The 22728-nt window shown below is 42.0% G+C and overlaps 2 protein-coding genes across 5 annotated transcripts; one reads left to right on the top strand and one right to left on the bottom strand.

The window, feature by feature from the left end:
* Positions 1 to 1557: 1557 nt before the first annotated feature.
* BTBD18 (BTB domain containing 18) lies at positions 1558 to 11880 on the top strand. Of its 4 annotated transcripts, none has more exons than XM_042445361.1 (4): positions 1558 to 1820; positions 6414 to 6579; positions 8441 to 10216; positions 11698 to 11880. In XM_042445361.1, exons 2-4 carry the CDS (start codon positions 6453 to 6455, stop codon positions 11727 to 11729), a joined length of 1935 nt encoding a protein of 644 aa, XP_042301295.1. In that variant the 5' UTR covers positions 1558 to 1820; positions 6414 to 6452; the 3' UTR covers positions 11730 to 11880. The 4 variants fall into 4 exon arrangements, with proteins under 4 accessions (XP_042301295.1, XP_042301294.1, XP_042301292.1 ...); XM_042445360.1 differs by having other exon boundaries at positions 8441 to 10261; XM_042445358.1 differs by having other exon boundaries at positions 8441 to 11880.
* A 944-nt stretch (positions 11881 to 12824) lies between these two features.
* SELENOH (selenoprotein H) lies at positions 12825 to 20222 on the bottom strand (the record flags this gene model as incomplete). Its single annotated transcript, XM_042445362.1, is given in 6 exon segments — positions 12825 to 13055; positions 13709 to 13835; positions 14772 to 14913; positions 16366 to 16426; positions 16429 to 16512; positions 19988 to 20222. Coding segments are annotated over 5 exon segments (621 nt in total), but the record flags the coding sequence as incomplete, so codon positions are not given.
* Positions 20223 to 22728: the final 2506 nt, after the last annotated feature.

Here is a 22728-nt window from a genome sequence, read left to right as displayed (position 1 = left end):
CAATAATAAGTTATTAAATTTTCAATAAAAATACTTTATTACTAGTGGAAATTGAATAAAATGTTTATTATTGTCTATTATTATTATATTTTAATAATAATAATAATAATAATTTTATTATTATTGGAAGTTGAATTATTTATTATTGTTGTTGTTATTTTTGTTAATAATAAACAATAATAATAATAATTATTATTATTATTATTATATTTAAATAAGTACTTATCATTATTGGAATTTTAATAATTTTATTATTTTTCTTTATTATCATTATTATATTCTATTTTAATAACAATAACAATAACAATTTACTATTATTGGAAATTCAACAATTTTTATTATTTTTGTTTATGGTTATTATTACAATATTTATATTAATAATAACAGTAATAATTTATTATTATTGGAAATTCAACATTTTATTAATGTTTATTATTGTTTTATTTTTCATTTATCTTAATTGTACAATATGCACTCAGTTAATTATACTGTACGGTGTACATTCAGTAAGCAGAATAAGTACATTAAATTTAGCATAATCAGTTCTGTTATCAAAAGCATCTCTAATTTTTAAACCAGCGGTTTAGCATTTGTCTTTATATTAAAGGAGGATAACAAATGATAATTAAACCTGTATAAATCTTAAATAGTTTCCCTGTTGACTATTGTATTATTAAATTGACTGTCACTCCTGACCATTCTTTCCCCCATTTGTCCGTGTCCTTTTTGTTTAATATTGCTGTTGATCTGTCCAATTCCTTCATTTCAAACGCTTTATATCGATGGCGTATGTCTGGGTCTCCAGTTGTTTGCCACTAGCGTTTTAGCTGCTGTTATTAAATATAGGCCTGTTCTGCGGTGCTTTCTTTCTCCTCTTTTGCCTCATATGGAAGTTACAGTTAACAAATATAGTTCTGGGTTCATATCGAACGCTGTACAGTATTTAACATCCTTTTCATTTCTAAATGGATCTCTCTCTGTAATTGGGCAATTCCACCTCAAACACAATTCTTTTATTGTTGTTGTTATTATTATTATTTTAATAATAGTAATGACAATTTATTATTATTGGAAATTCAATATTTTCATTATTTTCTTTGTTATTATTATTATTTTAATAATAATAATTTATTATTACTAGAAATTCAATATTATTATTATTATTATTATTGGACATTTTATATTTTTAGTGTTGTTGTTGGGAATTCAATATTTTGTTAATTTTGTTTATTACCACTGTTTATTATTATAATTATTATATTTATTTTAATAATAATAATAAGGACAACGGTTTATTATTATTGGGAATTCAATTCTTCTTCTTCTTCTTCTTCCATCATCATCATCATCATCATCATCACTATCATCGTCCCCATTTTGAAGCGGGGTCCGTAACCCTCCCGCCAAAATGCAGCCTCCGCTGTGATTGGCCGCTCCCTCAGCCAATGGGAGGGCTGTTTCTGAGACTCGGCGTCGGGAGAGCAGGAGGGCGGGGCCTGTTGAGACGTTGGTGGGTGGCGGAGGCAGAGGCTGCGCGTGGACAGAGAGGGGCGGGGCGTCTGGCGAGCGCAGTGGAAGAAGGGCCCTCCTATTCGCGAGCCCTAGTAGTCCCGAAAGAACACACAGAGGAGAGAGAGGCGCGCAGCTGCATTAGCAGCAGCCTCTCTTCCTTCAAGGGAGGGGGAAACTGCCGTGGCGAAGGGCTGGGAGAGCCCCCGGCTTTAACCTATTGGAGGAGGAGGAGGAGGGGGGATGCTGTAGGAAATCAGGGGAGACCCTCTCAGGCAGGGAGGAAGAGAGACCGAGAGGCGGCCGTTTGAGTGAGTGCAGAGCCTCTCCCGCCCAGCTGCCCCTTTTGTGTGTCCGTCGTCGTCGGAAGCCTCTGGCCACCTGCCTGAGAGCAGCAGCGCTTCCTTCCCACTCAACTCAAGCCATCTTCTCACCTTTGTCTTTTGGAAGCCTGTCATCCTAATGGGCTTTCCCTCCCCCCCTCCATGGTCCTCCCTTGTGTGTGTCTCTATATTAGATATGTGTGTGTATGTCTATGTATTACATATTAGATGTGTGTGTGTGTGGCTATATATTGGATATATGTATGTCTCTGTATGTCGATGTTATAAACTAGAGATGTGTGTGTGTGTATATCTTTATCTTCAAGTCATTTCCAACTTATGGCAACACTATCATGGGGTTTTATTGTCAAAATTTGTTCAGGGGGGAGGTTTGCCGCTGCCTTCCCTCTGAGGCTGAGAGAGTGTGACTTGCGCAAGGTCAACCAGTGGGTTTCATGGCCAAGCCAGGCTTCGAACCCTGGTCTCCAGAGTCCTAGTCCATTACTCAAACTACTGCCTCAGGCTGGCTCTCTCATATATATATATATATGGATTAGCAGGAAAGGTGAAATGTGTGTGTGTGTGTGTGTGTGTGTGTGTGTAGTGTGCCTTCAAGTTGTTTCTGATTTATGACCACCCATCATGGGGTTTCCTTGGCAAGAGATTTGCCACTGCCTTCCCCTGAGGAGGCTGAGAGAGTGTGACATGCCCAATGTGTGTGTGTTGTGTGCCCTCAAGTCGCATCTGACTTATGGCAAGCCTAAGGAGAACCTATCATGGGGTTTGCTTGGCAAGATTTCTTCAGAGGGGGTCTGCCATGTCCTTCCTCTGAAGCTGAGAGAGTGTGACTTGCCCAGGGTCACCCAGAAGGTCCCCATAGCCAAACTGAGAATCAAATAGTCTCCACAGTCATAGCCCAACACTAAAACTACTACACCACGCTGTCAATTGAAAGCTGAAGAGGGTAGATGCATGCTGTTCAAAAGTACATTAAAGTATTTAACAGGTGAAAAGCCAAGCCAATGGGAATAACATACAGGCACCTCCCACCAAAATCCATGGATTCCATGTTTCAATACAGTGGTGTCTCTCATAGGAAATGGTAAAGTTAAGGTTTGCATTTTGGAGTTGAAGCTGAGGATGGTTGAATCCATGGAGGAGGAATCCGGGGATGCAGAGGACTGAGTGTAGTACAGATTGCAACGTCTGATGCTGGTGGCAATAGAAGAGTGTGCAGTACATATCAAATTTTGCTCTCGCTAGGGTCTGGTGGAAGTCCCTCATGTAAAAGTGGGCTGTTGGCAGCTTTGCTTGTGGGAGTGGCTGGCTTTTTCAGCTGTGGAGACTTAACACCCAGAACTAGACACTGTGTCTTAATTCTGGCACAGAGGAACATTGAGGGAAGCTTTCCATGCTGAATTTGTGCCTGTTTTAAAGCATTGGAAGTCTGTCCAGGGCAGTGACTTAGGATAGTGCTTTCCAAGCTGTCTGATGTGGGAAACAACACCCCCCCCCATGTACCAGGGTGTGTGTGTGTGTGTGTGTGTGTGCTGTGTCTTCAAGTCATTTCCAACTTGTAATCCTAAGGAGAACTTAGAATGGGGTTTTCTTGGCAAGATTTAGTCAAAGGGGGTTTGCCATTGCCTTCCCCTAAGGCTGAGAAAGTGTGACTTGCCCAAGATCACCCAGTGGGTTTCATGGCCGAATGGGAATCGAACCCTGGTCTCCAGCGTTGTAGTCCAACACTCAAACCACTGTGCAACACTGTACCAGGGACCAATGCCATATTCCAGTGCATTGACTACCTCAGCTTTGTGTAGGACTGATTTAGGATATGTATTCAAGATGGCTTACTATGCAACCCTTGTATATGTTTACTCAGAAGTAAGCTTGTTGAGCTTAGTGGGGCTTACCTTTTGTTTAAATATGGGTAGAGTCACAACCTTAGTTTGCATTAGCTATTTGATAGAAGCTGTCTTGTTCTCACAGAAGAGAAGAAAGATTTTGGCTATACTCTTTGAGTTGCATTAGAGGACAAAGGGGATTATGATGCTTCATGAAGGTGATGGTAGGATCCCATTGTGAGAAGGTGTAGGTGTAATACCTTAATTTAGAACAAGGGAGTGGCACTTTTGAGACTGATATGCTGATCCAGTATGTACTTAAATTTGCACAAACTTCTCCATATGAAAGTGTTTCAAATAAGGTTCTGCCTGCCTTATAAAGCTGTAGAATTCTAAAACAAAAAATCTAGACATTGCAATAGCAGCTTCTTTCATATAACGCTTCGTAGTGCCTAAGCAGTCTCTAAGTTTACAACTATAATTTCCCCCAACAAGCTGGGTACTCATTTTAGCCACCTTGGAAGGATGCAAGCCTGGGGAGCCTGAGCCCTTGGCTGGTATTGGACTCGCAACCTTGTGGTTTCTCAGTGAGTGGCTGCAGTACAGACATTTAACCACTGCACCACCAGGGCTCTTCTAATACTTAAAATACTATAATGATAGGAAAGATCAAAGTGGATTTCTGGTTAAAACTGCCTTTGTAATGGAAACTGGTTAGTGCCTGTAAGAAACAAAATACTACATGAGATGGATCTTTGGTCTTATCCATTATTGTGAGTTTTCTGGTCTGAAGCAACAGAAACTGAATTTAGAAGAAATCCTGCCTTTGTAAGCTGTCCTCAAATCCACTAACTGATGCTTAAGTGTGATGCTTTTTAAATACCTTTAAGATCAATCTTGCTATATTAAGTCAAAACACACTGCAGAAATAATCCAATTTGAAACTGCTTTAACTGCCCTGGCTCAGTGCTAGGGAATCCTGGGAATTGTAGTTTATTGTGGCACCATAGCTCTCTGACAGAGAAAGTCAAATGTCTCACAAAACTACAGTTCCCAGAATTCCCAAGCATTGAACCAGGACAGTTACAGTGGCTTCAGACTGGATTATTTCTGCAGTGTGTTTTGGACCTAAGGCCAAAGGCTTGGCTAGTCCATCTTTTTACCCACACCCAGTTGCCCATCAGGAAAGGTGTGAGGGCAATAGCACCTCCCTGCAGAGATGTTACTTCAGGTTATTCCATCAAGATACATGCTGGTATGAAGCTAAATTAAATATTCTTTGTATATGTGTTAAATAATAAACTGCCACATCCATTTTGTGGAGTTGCAGAGAATAACAGATACATACTGTGAGAGTATTCTTTCCTGAAGGTGTTAAGTTACAGCTGTGGCAGTCCCAAGTCCATTATAGCAGACTGAATGTTGATTGGGCTTCTTTAATTTGACTGTCAAGAGACTATTAAAACCTGACTTGGATGAGGCTTTGGTTAAAAGCCATTTCATGGGTGATAGTTTATATAGACTACACCTTTGGGCTTCATGTTTTCCCCTTTTTGGTGGTACTTTTTTCTTGTACTGTACTTAAAATAATATTTTTTCTTCTGTTTGCCGTTTTATAAATGTCTGTCTTTTGAGGATGGGTTGCAGCTTATTAAATGTCATTTGGTAGAACAAGTTGGTTCTATTGACTGCATTCCCATATTTCTTGTTCCATTTTCAATGCACGTCTTCTATAAATCTTGTAGTTTCCCTCACACAGTAAACATAAATAATTCAAAATCTATACAGTGGGCCCTTGGTATCTGCTGAGGTTTGGTTCCAGGACCCCCTGAGGATAAATACCAAAATCTGTGGATGCTCAAGTAGTGGAATAGTAAAATGGTGTCCCTTCTACAAAATGGCAAAATCAAGGTTTGCTTTTTAGAATGTATATTTTTGGGAATATTTTTAGGCTATAGATAAAGAATGGATGGGAAGGGCTGGCTTTATTTTTAAATGGTTTTTAAAGTTTGTGAGGTCAACAGAATCTCCTGTGTAAAATTGTAAAGCTTTGGGTTTTGTTACCCACACTGGTTTTTATAGAATGCTGAGGGAAGAATGGTCAGCGCTGAATGGACTGAGCTAGCCTAGGGTGATAGTAGCTGTATAGTAGTCCAATCCTTCTATAGTAGTCCACTGGAGGGGCTTAAATGCTGGGGAATATTGTACTATGCAGGAGGTTTGATTTTAATGGTTCTTTCTTGGCTTAATGTCTACTTCTGTTTGTGAGTTGTGTGGGTTTTTTTTAATTGACTGTAGCATCTTGAGTCAGTTTCTGTCATCCTTTCCCTGTGCCTCAGAAAGAAATACTACATATTGTGAGGAATCATTTGAACCACTGTCACAATCAGTATTGCAAGAATGAGTGATAAAGTTCACTGCTTCTGGAACTTCCTTCTGGATCTTTTGGGCACTTTGGAACACCTTTTCTGAATTGTATTTATTAAATTTAATTCGAAGTAAAATAGCTCTCATTGATAATGTCGTATAAGAATACTATTGACTGAGTTACTTTTTGGCAGAATGAGCTGAAGGAAAACTTATACAGGTCTTTCTTGTGCCCAAATGTGCTGGTTGAAGGCTTAATTTAAAACATACAACATGTCTGCGATGCTGTGCATGTCTATTTATGTATTTTTAAAATCAGTGGGACTTAAACTTGCATATAATGTAAATAGTTCCTGTGTTTGCTTTACAGAAGTCTGGCACCTGACAAAGAAAGGGAGGTTCTGCCGCCATGAGCTCTCCAGCAGCAAATCCCAAAATCCTGTATCGGAATTCCCGCCTGCTCCGCATGGTGTATCTGCAGCTTCATCGCCAACAGAGGGCTGATTTATTTTGTGATGTTGTCCTACAAGCAGAAGGTAATTATCTTTATATTGGGAGGGATTCAGGTAAAGGTGCTTTGACTGATATTAGGGCTACAAAATGTCAGGTGTCTGGATGCTTAGAAATTATGTTCCAGTACTCAAGAGGATTTGGACACCAAAGGGCTGATACATAAAATTCTGATAGTGAATCTTAGAAGGTTTCTCCTCACTAATATTGAATGGTATCTTGCCTATGCAGTTATCTCTAATGTTAAATTAGTGTGAAGATTAACACATGAATGACATGGAAGCCTCATGTAGAATGTGATGAATGAGGCCTAATAATTGCCTTTGAACATCTGTAGAGTATCTTGCCCTCAGCACTGAATGTTCACAACCTATCTCAACTCATCTGATAATAGGGCAGGGATTTCAGTGCACAGGGTATGACTTCTGTGTAAAGATGGCTGTGGTGCGTTTCCTTTTAAACCAGGAGTGGGAATTGTGTAGCCCTTCAGATTCTGGAACGACCTGCCAGATGAGATCCATCAGATTACCACCTTGGAAACCTTTAAGAAGGCTTTTAAGACGGATCTCTTCCGGCAGGCCTTTCCAGACTAGGTCCACCTCTTTTTTCCTGCCTCCCCCTTCCACTTCTCTCCCCTTTTCTCCATGCCCTTTTCCATCCTATCTGGTCCCTGCTATACATTTCTTTTTCACAAATCTTCCACTGATTTTAACTGTGATTTTATACTATTGTTTTAATATCTTTCTGGTTTAATCTCTTTTTAGTATTACGTACTATGTTTTTTATACGGGGGGGAGGGATAGGGGTTTTTAGAATTTTAACTGTATCTTGTTTTATTGTTGTAATCCACTTGAATTCCAAGTGATTAAGCAGAATAATAATAATAATAATAACAACAACAACAACAACAACGTTGGCATGCAACTCCCAGCATTGTGAAGACTGATATTTTCACAGGTTTGCAACAGGATGTGGACAGTTGTGCTCATCCAGAAGCAGTACTTTGGTTGGACGACCCTAGGCTTCTTTTTTTATTATTATTTTATTTAAAGATTATATCGTTTAATAAAACATAAAACACAACCAATAATACACATAACTTAATTAACAAAACTTAACTCATATATAACTAAAACATAACACCACAAAAAGAAAAAAAACCCCAACAACATTAACAACAACAACAAAATTTTTCACAACACAATACATTCTTCTACATTCTAAACATTCTAAACATTAATTACGCTAAACATTCTAGACTAGAAGCCCTAGGCTTCTTATGCACATGTACTAGTAGCAGATTAGCATTTCCCAACATGGCACCCTCAACATGTGTTTCACTGCATCTCCCATCCCCAAGATGTAGATAATGGATGTAGTCCAACACCTCTGGAGAACCTCAGGTTGTTGAAAACCGGGCTAATTACATATTAGGTAATTGTTCTTGACCTGTAACATGCCTGTCAACAAGGATCTACTAAGAATTGCCCTAAGCAATCCCCACAGAAATAAGAGTTTATTTGTACTGAGGAAAGTCTGTGTGTGCATATGTCTTCATACAAAAGGATACCTCATCTTGTCCAGTGGATTGGAGGAGTAAAGTATCTTCACAAGTAGGAGGTCAGGCGACAAAGTGAGCTAAAGTAAAACCCCTCAACCATTTTTTTAAAGTAGTAGCATTTTCAGAAGGAATGGAGGAAACAGGTATAACTTGTTTAACTGAGCTGTTCATCCCCATGAATTATTATAGTAAATTATCTCAGATAATAATATACCTCTATAGTTATGAGGTTGTCCTATTCTGAGGCCAGCCCATGGGGACCATTTTGTGTTTTGAAGACAGATACTTGTAGATACAGTAACTGCAAATGACGTTGTTCTTTTCAGGAGAAGCTGTTCCGGCTCACTGTTGCATCCTATCAGCTTGTAGCCCCTTCTTCACTGAGCGCTTGGAGCGAGAAATGCCCCCCAAAGGACACAAAGTAGTGCTGGAAATCCGGGGGCTGAAGATTGGAACCTTGCGTAAACTGGTCGATTTCCTCTACACATCCGAGATGGAGGTGTCTCGGGAAGAAGCCCAGGATATCCTTGCAGCTGCGCGGCAGCTTCAGGTGTCAGAGCTGGAGTCACTTCAGCTGGAGGGAGGAAAACTTGTCAAAAGGTCACTGGGCCCACGGTTAAACCGTGACTGCTTACAGCACTCCAGCCCAGTATCCATTCCAGAGGCAAGCTTGATGCAGTCTCCTGCTGTCTGTGGTGATAGTTCTTTGACATCTTTGGTGGTTGCACGCAAGCAGCGCACTGTGGTGAAACTTCCATGCACCAAAGGTAATGATAATAATGACCAGAAAGAGACAAAAAAGCAAAAACCAGCTACATCATTGCCAAGTAATGACAAACAGCCGATGCCTAAAGGCCCAATAGTTCCTGCTGATCCATCGCGAATAAAAGGTAAAAAACGGGCAACAGGTACTTTAAGGAATATATTGGGCAATGGTGAGACTGGCAATCTGCAGATAGAGAAGACTGTTGCTGGAGAAAGTCAAGAGACAGTGAGCTTCCAGGAGACAAAAAAGATCAAGCTCAGCCGCTCAAAGCTCTCCTTGCCACCTTTGCCTGTGCCAAGTGATACCAAAGACCATAACACCATGGCATCCAGCAAGTCCTCAAGGTCCACTAGGCGCCTTTGGAGGCAAAGAAATCCTAGTAAGGATGGAAACAAAGGAGACAATAGCCATTTACAGAGATTTTGTAGCCCCCCTCTCCTTCCTAAGTCTGCTAAGGGCAGGAAGCACAATATCAGTGAATCAGCTCCCAGCTCAAATCTTTCTGAGGCAGGACAGATTGGTCGGGTAAAGCTTCGGAAAGTTATCAATGGCAGCTGCTGGGAAGTGGTGCAAGAATCACCTGCTGCAGATCCCACAAAGGCAGAAAATGCTGTGCATACTTTGCAAGATGAGGGGCCCCAGACTCAACTTCATTGTCCTAAGGAAGAGAAAGTTGATGCACAAGAGTCAACCAGCTCTGCTAAACTGCCAGCAAAACAGAAGGCCACGCCTTGTAGTGAAAAGAACTTGGTGGAACAGGATAAAAACAAGGAGGTGCTAGGTGAAGAGGATAGTGCTGCTACATCCCCTTATGAGCTAAATGTGTTTAATCTGGCTGAGGATGAACAGTATGGTAGTGTGGCTTCAAATGGGGAGTTGGAGCACATGCTGGATTTGCTTCTGGCAGATGATGATGCTCTTGGGGAATCCCAAGGCACCACTGTTCCAGATGCACATGTAACAGGCCCTGCACTGGATGCAAAAGAGAGTCCTCTGAGAATTGCAGGAGCTGAAGAAAAAGACAAGTGTTCTGCTGATATGTTAGTTGGTCAGCCACTGGTTGAGACAGAAGAGAAGCCCCTAAAAAAAGAAGAGGAGGCTTCTGATATGGAAACTGTTAAAGAAACTCAGGCCTCAGCAAATGTGGTCCTCGTGATGAACTCTGTTCTTCATTCCCATCCTCTTGCAGCATCTGAATCCCATCATGATAGTATTGCCTCCTCCAAGCCAGCCTCCCTTCATGAGGTAGATGACTGGGCAGTGCCTTCACATCAGTTGGCTGTCTTAGAGAATGGGACTGCAAGGTTTCCTGAGGCTTTGGCTGTCATTTCAGCAGGTGACAAGAACCAGGGGCTGCTGTCTCATGGAGTGGGAGTCTCAGGTACAGAAGCACAGCCCCATACTGAAATGGTGCTGAAGAACCCTTTGCAACACAGCTTGGACTGTAAACTGCATCCCCTCTTAGTCAGCTTAGAAGAAGAAGAACTAGATATTGGTGGGGCAGATGAACTCTTTGTTAGCATTGAGTGTGTCCGGCCAGATCTCTCTCCAGTGTCTGAAACGGAAGTGGATGTTCTAAACTAGGGAGTGCAGGGTGGGGCCTTGGCTACCTACTGATGTATATGGAATACTAATTCCATAGGAAGTAAATACTGATGGGCTTCTAGCAACAGGTGGGGGAGAGAGGTAATCTCAAGTATTGAGTAACCATACTTGAAAGGCTGAAGGAAAAGTTTCCCCTGCAATTCATGGAACTGGGAGGTGGGGGGCTACTTCACTGTCATCACGCCTTATCCTAATTATGGCTGTTACATTTATAACTGTCTGTATATAGCACACTATACAATATCCTGTGACCTGTTAATCTATTTTGTGGAATAGGCAAATGCAGGTCTTTAAAAAAAGGAAATCTACAGGCATTGCTTCTGTGAAGAATAATGAAACTTCAGTGTACAGAAAGAATTCTCAGGTTGGCCAAGGATTGCACGTTATTTTCTGTTTTTACCTTTGACTTTAAGAAAAGCAGATCATACAGATGCCTCACATTAAGTGGGCTGTCTAAACTCCACAACATATTGGGAACTAAACACTTTCCAGAACTTATTTGGATCCTATAACTCAGTGGACAAAATCACTTGTGCTTTCTAAAATAAACATGGGTATGTGTGCCATGTAGCAATGTTATGTTCAACTATTCAGACTCTTGCACTTTCTCTCTGTAGTTTAAAAAAGTTTAAATGGTTAGGTAGCTAAAAGAACTTATTTCATATTTTTCTTCACTGTTAGGGTGACTTCCCCCTCTTAATTCTTAGTGGGTGAGCTGTTACACTAAATCATTCATTCAGATTGACAACAGTAGAGCAGGGGAAGTAGACACAGATGTCCTTGTTCTACTGACCCGATCAGCTGTCCATATATGCACTTCCTTTCACAAAGGTCACCTGGGCACTAAGAACAGCTGCACAAGTATTATCATTGAATGGTACAGCTTCATTCCCCAAGAATGGGTTCTTTGGGCTGTACTGTACCATTTTGGGACCATTTGTTAAAGCTGTTGCTGACTAGAAACAATAGAGCGCCTTCCTAAGGAAGACAAAATGCATTGCCACAGGCAAAACCTCTTGCCTTATTGCTTTTGTTAGAACTGGCCACTTCAACAGCAGCATCGCCCTCTGACAGCTAGCTTTCTGTGTGGAGAAGCTGATGCAGAGAACAGTTAAGGATCAGAATGGCTGATAAAGATACAACCATCCAAGGGCTTAAAGAGAAATGTAAATTGCTTGTTTTTCATTAAAACCATCTTCCTTGTGTTTACAGTTTCTTCAGAGAAGTGTATTCAAGTGCAGTGACCCATACCTCTATGAAGCTGTGCCAAATATTTCCTTCCTTTCATTCCAAAGCTTTCTATGTCTGGAGAACATGCTGAGGAGCAGATGGTGCAAAGACGAAAATAAATGTTGAGTTGTACTTATTCAAATAAAGTTATACGTTTTTCTGGGACTCTACTTTTTGTAGACTTTTGTCAACATTGGGATTTAGGTGTGCCATAGGGAACAAAGCCATGTGTAGAGATTATGGGGTAGGGAAGAGGATTTAGCAGACTCCAGATATTATAGGTTTCTAGTGTGTTCAAAAGTTAACCAGTAGAATACAAGAACAAACAAGACATGCTATGGATTTTTGTGTAGTAAGATGTAAACTGAAGAACAGCATAGTCTCTGAAAGGCAGTGGCCTGCTACCCTTGATGACAGGCAGCAGAACGTTTTTCATTCTTTTCCAATAAAAATAGTTTCAAGCCCTAAACCCTTTGTCTTTTAGTTGTTTTGGGCTTTAGACTCCCAGAACATTGGTTATGTTGTGTAGAATGTCTTGGATTTTAAGTCCAAAAACATTTGGAGGACCAAAGGTTACAAACTGCTGCTCTAAGACTTTAATCCTAGGTTTCCAGAATATTTTAGATCGGTCCCCAGGGAAACTGCTGCCCTATTCACTTTGGAATCATTAGAAGCAAAAAGGTCATTCTGGTGTCTATGCCAGTTTGGAGCTATCATATATAATTTCCCACTTATTGTGAGTATAAAAATTAAAATGCTAAAGGAAAAATAAAAAACACTCTTGCGTCCTTTGTATCTTGCTGGCACTGCTTTATCTCTGCTCTCCCTATCCATAGCACTGCTTTGTAAGATACATGGGCCAGTGGAAGAAATTATGGCTATGACAGTTCAACACAAGCTTGCACAAACATTTAGACATTAAATTATAGGATGAGAAGATCTTAGCAGAAGCTGCTAGAAGGCACAAGTGGAGATGTGACCATGTGCTGCACAGTTCTGAAGGCAAAAACACTTCTCTCTGGAACAACTAAGCAAGGCTATTGTTACAGGAAAGGGTCACTACTATAAAGAGTTAATATTTTTATATGGACAGAATTAAATGCAAGATATGTAGAAGTTTAGGCTTTATTGGGGAAAAAAGAAAGCTTACAATTTCCCTCAATTCCAAAAAATAAAGAAGCAAGCATACTTTTAAAAGAAGGATGGGCAGGAAGAGCAATTTAGGTCCATTTCTCTGTGGAGGAGGCGCGACAAGTTCAGAGATGTGACTGGAGTTACTCCACTTGATCATATCCCATCATGGATGCTCCAACTTGCACAGGGTGAATGGATCCTCAATGCTAATAAAAAAAAACAACAACAAGATACTGTCCATTACAGTAAACTAGCATATTTCCCCCCATTTGTGTTAGGCATTCCTGTGAAATTACTGAACAATGAAGAGTTGAAACTTTCCATCAGATTCAAGAAAAAAGCAACTGCAGTCACAAAGTGGGAAGCCAAGGTCTTTACTTCAATCACTGTTGTAATGAAGTTTCTCTTAAGACATAATGGATGTGTATGGCAGTTAACTGCCTCAAGGTGCTACCTACTCCAAGCCTTTTGAAACTCTTTGTCATCCAGAACCTCCCATTTGCTAGTACCCATGCAGCACTCTTAACTGCAACAGAGGCACATGATAGGCATACTGGGCTAGTAGACAGGTGACCTCTGACTATTTGACTTAGTAATGGATTTCTAAGCAGTTACTTTGCTTTTCCCCCCTGAACTGTACTTCATTTTGCTTCCTTTGTGCCCTAATTTCTGGTAAGAGAACAAAAGGCAGCAGCAGGAGAATTGCAGAAAGATGTCAAGGGCTTTCTCACCCCATAAACATGTTAAAACAAGTAAAGGTAACAATTTTGAGTTGGTAGCAAGCAACTGCACCAGAGAGTTAGGTTTGCCAAATAATTTCAGCAGAAGAGGGGACAAATCTCTTTCTAGACCTACTCACCACTGGCAATGGTGCACATTTGCTGGCTTTAGTCTAAATTGCCCATCAGGATTTCAACGACCTTGCATGGTTCTGGGAACTTCAGCTTGCGTGGTGGCCCCTTCTTAAGGCCGGTCCATAACTCGACCTCTAAGATGAAGAAAGACAGAAGGCAAGTCACTGGCAGTATTTGCATGATGTGACAGTCTGTGGCAAATAAGAAGCCACAGAGGTCGTTTCCTTCTGGTTTGTATGCAGTGCTAAGGGTATTCATGAGACTGTTAGCAGTATTTAAAGAGAAACTAGAGACTGCTAGCAATCTTTACTAGCAATTTTTACTGGATTGTGGATGCATAGTCTGAAATACAGAAATAATGCAGTTTATCACTGCTTCAATTGACATGGCTCAATGCTATGGAATTTTGGGGTCTGTTATTTTATGAAATGTGTAGCCGTCTCTGTAAGATATATCTTGTGCCATAAAAACTACAAATCTTAGGATGCCATAGCATGGAGCCATGGCAGTTAAAGTGGTGTCCAATTGCATTATTTCTGCAGTGCAGATTTAGCCCCAGTCTTGCAAGTTATATACTAGGCCAAGAAATATTTTCAAGGCTTAGTTTTTGTCTCTACCAAGCTCCATGCCTTCTAAAATTTTGTTGATTGCAGAGGTCTTCTCACTCATAACAAAGACTCAGAATTTGCCAAACTAGGACTTAATGAAACAGGTTCTAGTCCTCACTAGGCCATGAAAATTGGATCTTGGGCTAGACCAGTGGTTCTCAAAATTCTTAATACTGTGACCCTTTAATACAGTTCTTCATGTTGTGGTGATCCCCAACCATAACATTACGTGGTTCCAAGACATTGGAAATATGTGTTTTCCAATGGTCTTGGAACCCAAAGGGGTCGCGGCCCACAGGGAGAACCGCTGGGTTAGATAGACCTCGTAGCCTGACCCCACTTCTCAGGTTGTGAAGACAAAGTGGGGAGGGTGAGGAGAATCATGTATTCATCTTGAATCATTGCAGGAAAGGGGAATTTAACAATAACAATTCACTAACAACCTCTTATCACTGGCCACTTACGGGTGCATCCTCTTCAAAAGAACCACCTCGAAAGTATTCCTGCGGGGTTTCTCAGGATTGATTTCCACCATGATATCGGAATGCCTGGTTCAATGCCTGACTACAGCATCAGCATTGGGCCAAACCCGTCAGCTTTTACTGTAGGATGAAGAAAAGTATTAGAATTTGTTCCCCCATACCTAGGGTTGCCATACATCCGGACCTCCAAACCAGAAATTGTAGGACAATTTTAAAATGTAGACACATTTTTTGTGTGTCCTACATTTGAATAGAGGCTTTCCCTCACCGCCTGGGCCCGGGCCTCGCCGCAATCCGGCAGGGAGCGGAGCCCAAGCGGCAAGGGAATCCTCCTCTGAGGGAGGCTTTCCCGCCGCGCCTGGGCCCTGGGCCTCGAGGAGACCGAGAAGGAGGCGCGGGCCCGCTGGCGATCGCCAGGGCCTGCCCTCCTTCTCGGCCTCCGAGGACCGGGAAAGAGGGCGCGGGGGCTGCAGGGAGGCGGGAGGGTGGTCGGCCGCGAGCAGGAGTGGCCGCTCCCCCTTCGCCTCCTCCGCCCAAGGCCTCGCTGTCCTCCTCTTCCTCCGTGCGGCCATGCGAGGTGGAAGAGGAGGAGGGCAGCGAACCCCACGGGTTGCAGCGCAACCCGCTGCAACCGGGCTTTCCCGGTTTTTGGCGCACCGTGACGTGGAGCGGCAGGTGCCGCCAAAACCGGGAAAAGCCCAGTGTGAGCCGGTTAGGGCAACCCTACCATACCCCCAATGTTATTTGAAAGTCCCAAATCAAAAGAAACCACCTATGGTTTCACTTTCTAGGAAAAATGACTTCTCTGCCCTATTGCACCTCCCATCTTCAAATCATCCCATACTTTGCATTCCAATCTCTTTTGGTAAAACTTTTAATACTAAAGTTTCAGTTCAGAATACAGAGATTCTTACTAAAGCTGCACTATTTAACTATTTTGAAAAACTTTTGATTGAAAGTGATAAACTAATCAGCTGAGTTAATTTTTTAAACCAGTATTACAAGAATTGCAGAAGATGGTAAACACCTGTCTCAAGACAGACAAAAGGAGGGGATAATCTCTAAAGGTTATGCTACAACAACAGATGTGCAAAGGATTCAAGCTGTATTGAATCCCATTTTGGGAGAAGGCGGGATATAAATCCCATAACACTTTACAAATGTGATATTTTTTTAGTGAAAAACCATTTTTCTTCATAGCAAATCTAGGGCCCTTTCACACTGCACAGTAGTATATAATTCACCTAACTGACATGGTCCCATCCAGCAATCCTGGGATTTGCAGTTTAGAGGGGGCATTTAGATGGCAGTCAGAAAGCGCTAATGGTTCACCAAAATAAATTCCAGAATTCTGCAGAAATGGCAGTTAGACTGGGGTCATAGTGCAAACTGTGTAGCATTTTGCATACAAATGCAAATAAAACAGAATACTACTCTTAACAAATAAAAACACATAAACTTCTTAAATAGGATTTTTGAGTGGCAATCAGGTCCCGGCAAAAGTCAAGTTGCCATCTTGCATGAAGTAACCCATACTGCAACAAAGATATTTTGGGGAGAGGAGATGCTCACCAATGCTCAATGATGACACGAAGTCCCAATCCCTCCTGCTGCTTCAGTCTCTTGGGCAACCTTCTGTGCCACCATCATCCCCTGTGGCAGATGCAGAGGCTTTTGCTGGCAATGCCCCTGCTTTCCTCCCCGCCCTTGGGGGGCATCCTATGCCAAAGGAAAGGGGATGAGGGTAAAAAGAAGAGCGAGAGAGAGAGAATAAAATAATAATAATAATAATAATAATAAATAATAAATAATATAATAATGATTATTATAGCCCGCCCAATCACAAGGAATCCAGCGGTTACAACAGTAAAAAAAAGATAAAAAATAAAAATACAATAAATAAATAAAATACAATAAAATTAAAGAGAGCGAAGTGAGTACATTCACAGTTAGGCCTAGATGGAAGTGGGGCCTCTTTTTTCACACTCCCTCCCAGGTCTGATGATGATGTCATGGAGGGAGGGCTCTTCTCTTGAGGCAAGGATTTATTTATTAATTTTAATTTAATTCTCTCATTAAATTTAAGAGAAGAATTGGTGGACAGAGTGACATAAGTCACAGTAAATGGGGAGTAGAACTAGGTAGGAAGGCCTGCCGGAAGAGATCCGTCTAAGAGCCTTCTTAAAGGCTGTAAGAGTAAATGTCACGGATCTCCTTGGCAGGCATTCCATAGCTTCGGAGCTGCGATGGAAAAGGCCTCTGGGTGACTGAACTTAGCCTAGATTTTATTGGCTGAAGTAGATTCTTCCCCGAGGACCTTAGAGTGCGGGACGGACAGTATGGACAAATGGTCCTTTCACAATACTACGCGCATTGTACAGCACACCAAAATCCACAACACAGTGATACCTTTACTGGGTATGCATATTATACATGCTGCAAGCTTTTGAAGCTCCCTTGCTTCTTCAATCTGCCAAAGGTGTTAAAAACATTCAGGAGAAATTACATTTGGTCAAGAGGTTGTAGTTGTAGTCCTCTGTTCAGAGGTATGGGAAGGGTATTGAGCAGATGGGCCCCCCTTCTTGGCCATGTGGACTACGGGAGATTCAGTCAGGAAAGTTCATTTGCAAGGATGACATATGCACATGGCACGATTCCAGTTAACGGCCAGGGCAACATCCTACAGAATGTTGGCACGCAGTGTGGGGGACAGGCATTAAGGATCTTCAGTGCCTCTGACCAAAATACAAACCCGCATCCCACAGATGCAACCTTGGAAACTGAAGTGGAACCACAGTGCTATAACTAGTAGCATGAAGGAGCCCTGGACAAATAATCTACACCACTCGCCCTTCTGCAGAGGCTTGCTCGCAATGTATGGCTTGAACAGTTAAGATTAAAGAGATATTAATTAATGGATTAAATGCAGAAATACATCATCAACACAGGGCAAAGCATGGCATAGTGATTGAGTGTTGCACTGTGACTCTGGAGACCAGGGTTCGATTCCCCGCTCAGCCATGAAACCTACAGGGAGACCTTGGGTAAGTTACACACTCCAGCATCAGAGGATGGCAATGGTAACTCCTCTGAAGAAATGGCCAAGAGAACCCCACGATAGGTTCGCCTGTTGTTAGTTGTCCTCAAGTCGACCTCGACTCATGGTGACCAATGGTGACCCTGTCAATGGGACACCTTCAAACCCCGGCCCTCCACTGCTCCACTCAGGTCCTACAGATCAGGCCTGTGACCTCCCTGTTTTAGTCATCCATCTGGTGTGTAGTCTTTCTTTCTTTCTGCTGCCATCTATCTCTCCTAGCATTCTTGTCTTTTCCAATAAGTCATGCCTTCTCAAGATGTGGCCAAAGTACAACAGCCTCAATTTAGTCATTTGGCTTCTATGGTGAGTTCAGGCTGGATCTGTTCTTTTCGGCTGCCATGGTATCCTTAGCACTCTTCTACGAATCACATCTCCAATGAATTAATTTTCTTGCATTTCATAGAATCATAGAGTTGGAAGAGACCCAAGGGCCATCTAGTTCAACCCCTCGCCCTGCAGGAACTCACAATCAAAGCATTCCTGACAGATGGCCATCCAGCTCTGTTTTAAAAATCTACCAAAGAAGGAGACTCCACTTTTGAAACATGTTAAGTATTGCTGCACAATGTATTACAAATGGGAGCATCTTCTTATCTGCTTTCTTCATTGTCCAGCTCTCACATCCATCCATACATGATGATGGGCAATACAATGGCTTAGAATAGATGGTTCAATTTTACTGCTCTGTTGTATATCTTTACACTTTAAGGTCGTATCTTGTTCTTAATGGCTGCCCTCCCCATTCATCTTCTTCAGCTTTCTTGACCACAATCTCTATTCTGATCAATCTTTGACCAAGCTATGGGAATGCTTCTCTCTGTCTCACCACCCCCTCAGGCGCCTTTGATGGGAACAGAGAGAGGGGCTTCTCATGGCTGCTCCTAAGCTTTGGAACTCCCTTTCTAGGGAGGCCAGGAGGGCTCCATCCTTACTATCCTTCCAAAGCCAAGTACGGTAAAGATGTTTTGTACAGTCAGCCTAATAAGGACTGTTTTTTTAAGTAATATTTATTGCATTTTCACATAAACAGATTTTAATAGTCATATTCGGACATACTTAACAATTTTCTCCATCTTTAACCTTCTTTAGGCTACGTCAGTATCCAATTTCAGAATTCTCTTGACTTAATTCTTCCTTCCATTTAATCATTTACATTAATTTACAGCATGTAAGGTTTGGGTTTTTAATGCTGTGCTATATAACTTAATGGTATGTACTTTAATGTGTAACAGTGGACCCTTGTTATGTGTTGGGGTTTGGTTCCAGGACCGCCCCCCCCCCCCGGGAATAACAAATCAGTGTATGCTCAAGTCCCATTAAATACAATAGCAGTCAAAATGGTGTCCCTTATATAAAATGGAAAAACAAGGTTGATACATAACTAGGGCCAACTGTATTTAATTTAAACTTGTTAACTCTTATAATTGTAACTGCTTTTTAATTTGAAGATTTATACATTTAACATTGTTGTATTTTTTTTAAAGTGTATTGTTGCTCCTGCCTTGAGTCCCAATTGGGAGAAAGGCAGGATATAAGAAAATATTAATGATAATAATTTATATTTCCTCATGCAAGGCTGAATTTATGCAGATCCTCCACGGTCATACTTTTCTTTAGTTCAGCAGCAAGCCTGCCTTGTACGGACCTTCCTTAGTAATTGTAGAGAGGCTGAATAGGGTCTGAGAAGGGAAACAACCCATCAAAAAACAAGGAGGTGCATGGGACGAGCAGCATAGTGGTGGATGGCACTGATGTGCATTCACACTGCAGGAATAATCCGGATTGATACCACTTAACTGCCATGGCTCCTGCAATGGGATTCTGGGAATGGTAATTTGTTGTGGCACCAGAGCAAAGCGTTCCCATTGCCATGGAGCCATGGCAGTTAAAGTGGTATCAATCCGGATTATTTTTGCAATGTGGATGCAGTCATAGAGAACAGCAGTGGCACCATATCTAAATTGTGTTTACACTGCACCAAGGGAAGCAAAGATGAACCTCCTTGCAAGGCCTTTTCCCCAAGAAAACATACATTGGAGATGACTTGAAGGCACACAACAACAACCACAACAGGGCAAAGCATATGCAACCCACCTGGGAAAGGGAAATGCAGCTGTTGCTTCCGAAGAGAAGAAGAAGACCAAAAAACCCAGGGAGCACTGAGAGTGCCACAGACCCCCAGCCTAGTTAAAATGCAAACAGAGAAGGGAGCCAGCCGACTCTGGCTGCCCAGGGAAGGAAAGCGCCTCTCCTCCTCCTGCTCCCCCTCTGTGGAAAATGGCACCGCCCACGTGCAGCCTGGCACCGGGAAGGAAAGGGCCCTATGGGCTCAACCATTTGGGCGGAGGGGGGAGTAAGATGGGGGAAATTTAACAACAAAGCAGGAAAGGAAGGCCAACGCAGCCGCTGCCTCGTCTCAACAGCCCTCTTGTCTTGGTGTTTCCTCCTCGGCTGCCATGAAGGCTCAGCATGGAGAAGGAGAAACTAATTCTGGGCTTTCCAAGTCTCCCCTCCATTGAACTTTAAGCAAGAATATGGTCGCTGCCACTGTGAAACGCCTCAGCCAGACTCATAATGGCCGCCTGGCCTATCTATTATAAGCCTCTGGCAATGTGGTTTTAAGTGTGGAAGCACCACTTTGGAGACCAGAGTTGGCTCGGAGTTTGGAGACCCCGTTCCCATAATGTATCGATAATAAAAATATGTTTATTCAATGCGCATGTGTTCATTTGCACCTTCATGTATATTCGTATTTTAACATAACATGCGGTACTTAGTGTGGCCTAGTGGTTTGAGCTTGGCCTATGGCTCTGGAGATCAGGGTTCAAATCCTGGCTCAGCCATGGAAACCCACTGGGAGGACCTTGGGCAAGTGACACTGTCAGCCTCAGGGAAGGCCATGGCAAGCCCCCACTGAAGAAACCTTGCCAAGAAAAACGCATTATCAGTTCACCTTAAGGCCACCATAATTTAGTAGTAGTGCCTTGATGGCACACAACAAGATGGGAGTAAGAACAACATGAAGCAAAGCAGAAGGAAGATTCCAGAAGCTTCTCTGGCTCGTTTAAGGGGAGAGGGAGCTTTTGAGTTGTAGGCTGCATCCGCACTGCACAGATAATCCACTTTGAGACCGCTTTAACCTTTCAACTTCTCTACAGGATTCTGGGAGTTACAGTTTTCTGAGATATTTAGGCTTCTCTGTCAGAGAGTGCTGGTTTGCAAACTACAAATCCTAGCATGGAACCAAGGCAGCTAAAGCGGTTCCAAACTGCATTAATTCTGTGGTGGATCCCTCCACTTTCTGGGGATAATATATTAGTTGTTTCTGAGATATTAAAGATGTAAGTGCATTCAACATAAACTATAATAATAAACTGTACTGAGCAGTTTACCCTCATCAGACAGGAGCAGCCCATAGCTATAGCTCTTGTCCTCTCAAATCCCACAATTCCCAAGGTTCCACAGCATTGAGCCATGGCAGTTAAAGTGGTGTCAAACTGGATTATTTCTGCACTGCGGATGCAGCCAAAGGGGCATAATCTCAGAATTTGGAGGAGGAAAAAATTACTGTTTTGGACAGCTCCCAGGAAACTTTAGGGTAAAAAAGAAAATTGCTCTTCAATTTCCCAGGCTATGCTTATGTGTGTCCAATGCTACTCACAGATGTTTAATCTATACTTGTCCTGCCTCATTCACTGAGTTGTTCCAGGCACTACAGCTCTCTGACAGAGAAGGTTAAATGTCTTACAAAACCACAATTCCCAGGATTCCCTAGCACTGAGCCAGGGCAGTTAATGCAGTCTCAAACTGGATTATTTCTGCAGTGTGTTTTGGACCTATGTAAACACTGTACCCATCTTGCTACCAGTAGTGGGTAGTTTACAATTGCTAAACAGCTTCTTGACTGAGTTTCTGAAGCACAGTCAAAGGACAGACGCAGCCATTCATTCTTCTTTAGCTTTCCTCATAAAAGAAAATTATGGAGAGGGGCAGGAACTACACATTGAACACACTGTCTAGACCTCTTGAAGATTGTCATAAATGTGACATTGCAACTGCAGAGTAAAAGTATTATCTGAAAGCAACCCCTCAAAAGTCTAGAGTGCTATATAAATAAAGTATAATAATAATAATAATAATAATAATAATAAGTCGGATTGTTAGTAAATTAAGAGTCTATCTGATCACAGATGGCAATTAATTTGCAATCATAAATGCAGCTGCTGTTTTTGCTATTTTTCATAATAACATTAATGCTGCCTTGTTCTACAGATAAAGCAGTTTGTATATATGCTAGTAGTATATATTTAGGAGAGCGAACATGGTGTAGCGGTTTGAGCATAGCACTAGGATTTGATTCCCCATTTAGTCCTGGAAACCTGCTGGGTGTTCTTGGGTGAGTCACACCCTCTCGGCCCTAGAAAACTGTCAAGGGTTAATAACTGAGAAGAAATGTTTAGATGTGTGGTGGCCATGAGCAATTAGCAGTCAAGGCAGAAGCTAATGAGCTTCAGCTGTTGCAGCATGGCAACACAGAGTGTACAAGGTCATTCTACTGCCAGAGTGCAGGAAGCCTATAATGTAAACATGTGTCTGCTTAGACAAGGGGACAGTTTTCTGGGTGGCACAGGAAACAGTTAACAGCCATGAACGGAAGAGGCTGGATTTTAGGACTGCATGGCATTTGGTCTATATAAACTCAGAGGCTTCCGGGAATTGGTGTTGGGTTTGTGAGAAGGAGTTGGATGTTAGTTTTGTACTGGATAGTAAAAGTCGTGTTGGATAATTGGTTTGCACTTGTAAATAAAGATAAGCACTTTCGGGAGCTCCACTTG

The sequence above is a fragment of the Sceloporus undulatus genome, chromosome 1 (assembly GCF_019175285.1).
Source record: "Sceloporus undulatus isolate JIND9_A2432 ecotype Alabama chromosome 1, SceUnd_v1.1, whole genome shotgun sequence".
Taxonomy (NCBI): Eukaryota; Metazoa; Chordata; class Lepidosauria; order Squamata; family Phrynosomatidae; genus Sceloporus; species Sceloporus undulatus.
Note: the sequence above shows the minus strand (reverse complement) of the source record. Positions and strands in the feature narration are given on the sequence as shown.

Bases quoted from the DNA above. Each gene is read 5' to 3' on its own strand.
- BTBD18 (XM_042445358.1), top strand. From the start codon at position 6,453: ATGAGCTCTCCAGCAGCAAATCCCAAAATCCTGTATCGGAATTCCCGC. The intron at 6,580-8,440 runs GTAATTATCTTT...TGTTCTTTTCAG, and splicing joins TGTTGTCCTACAAGCAGAAG to GAGAAGCTGTTCCGGCTCAC.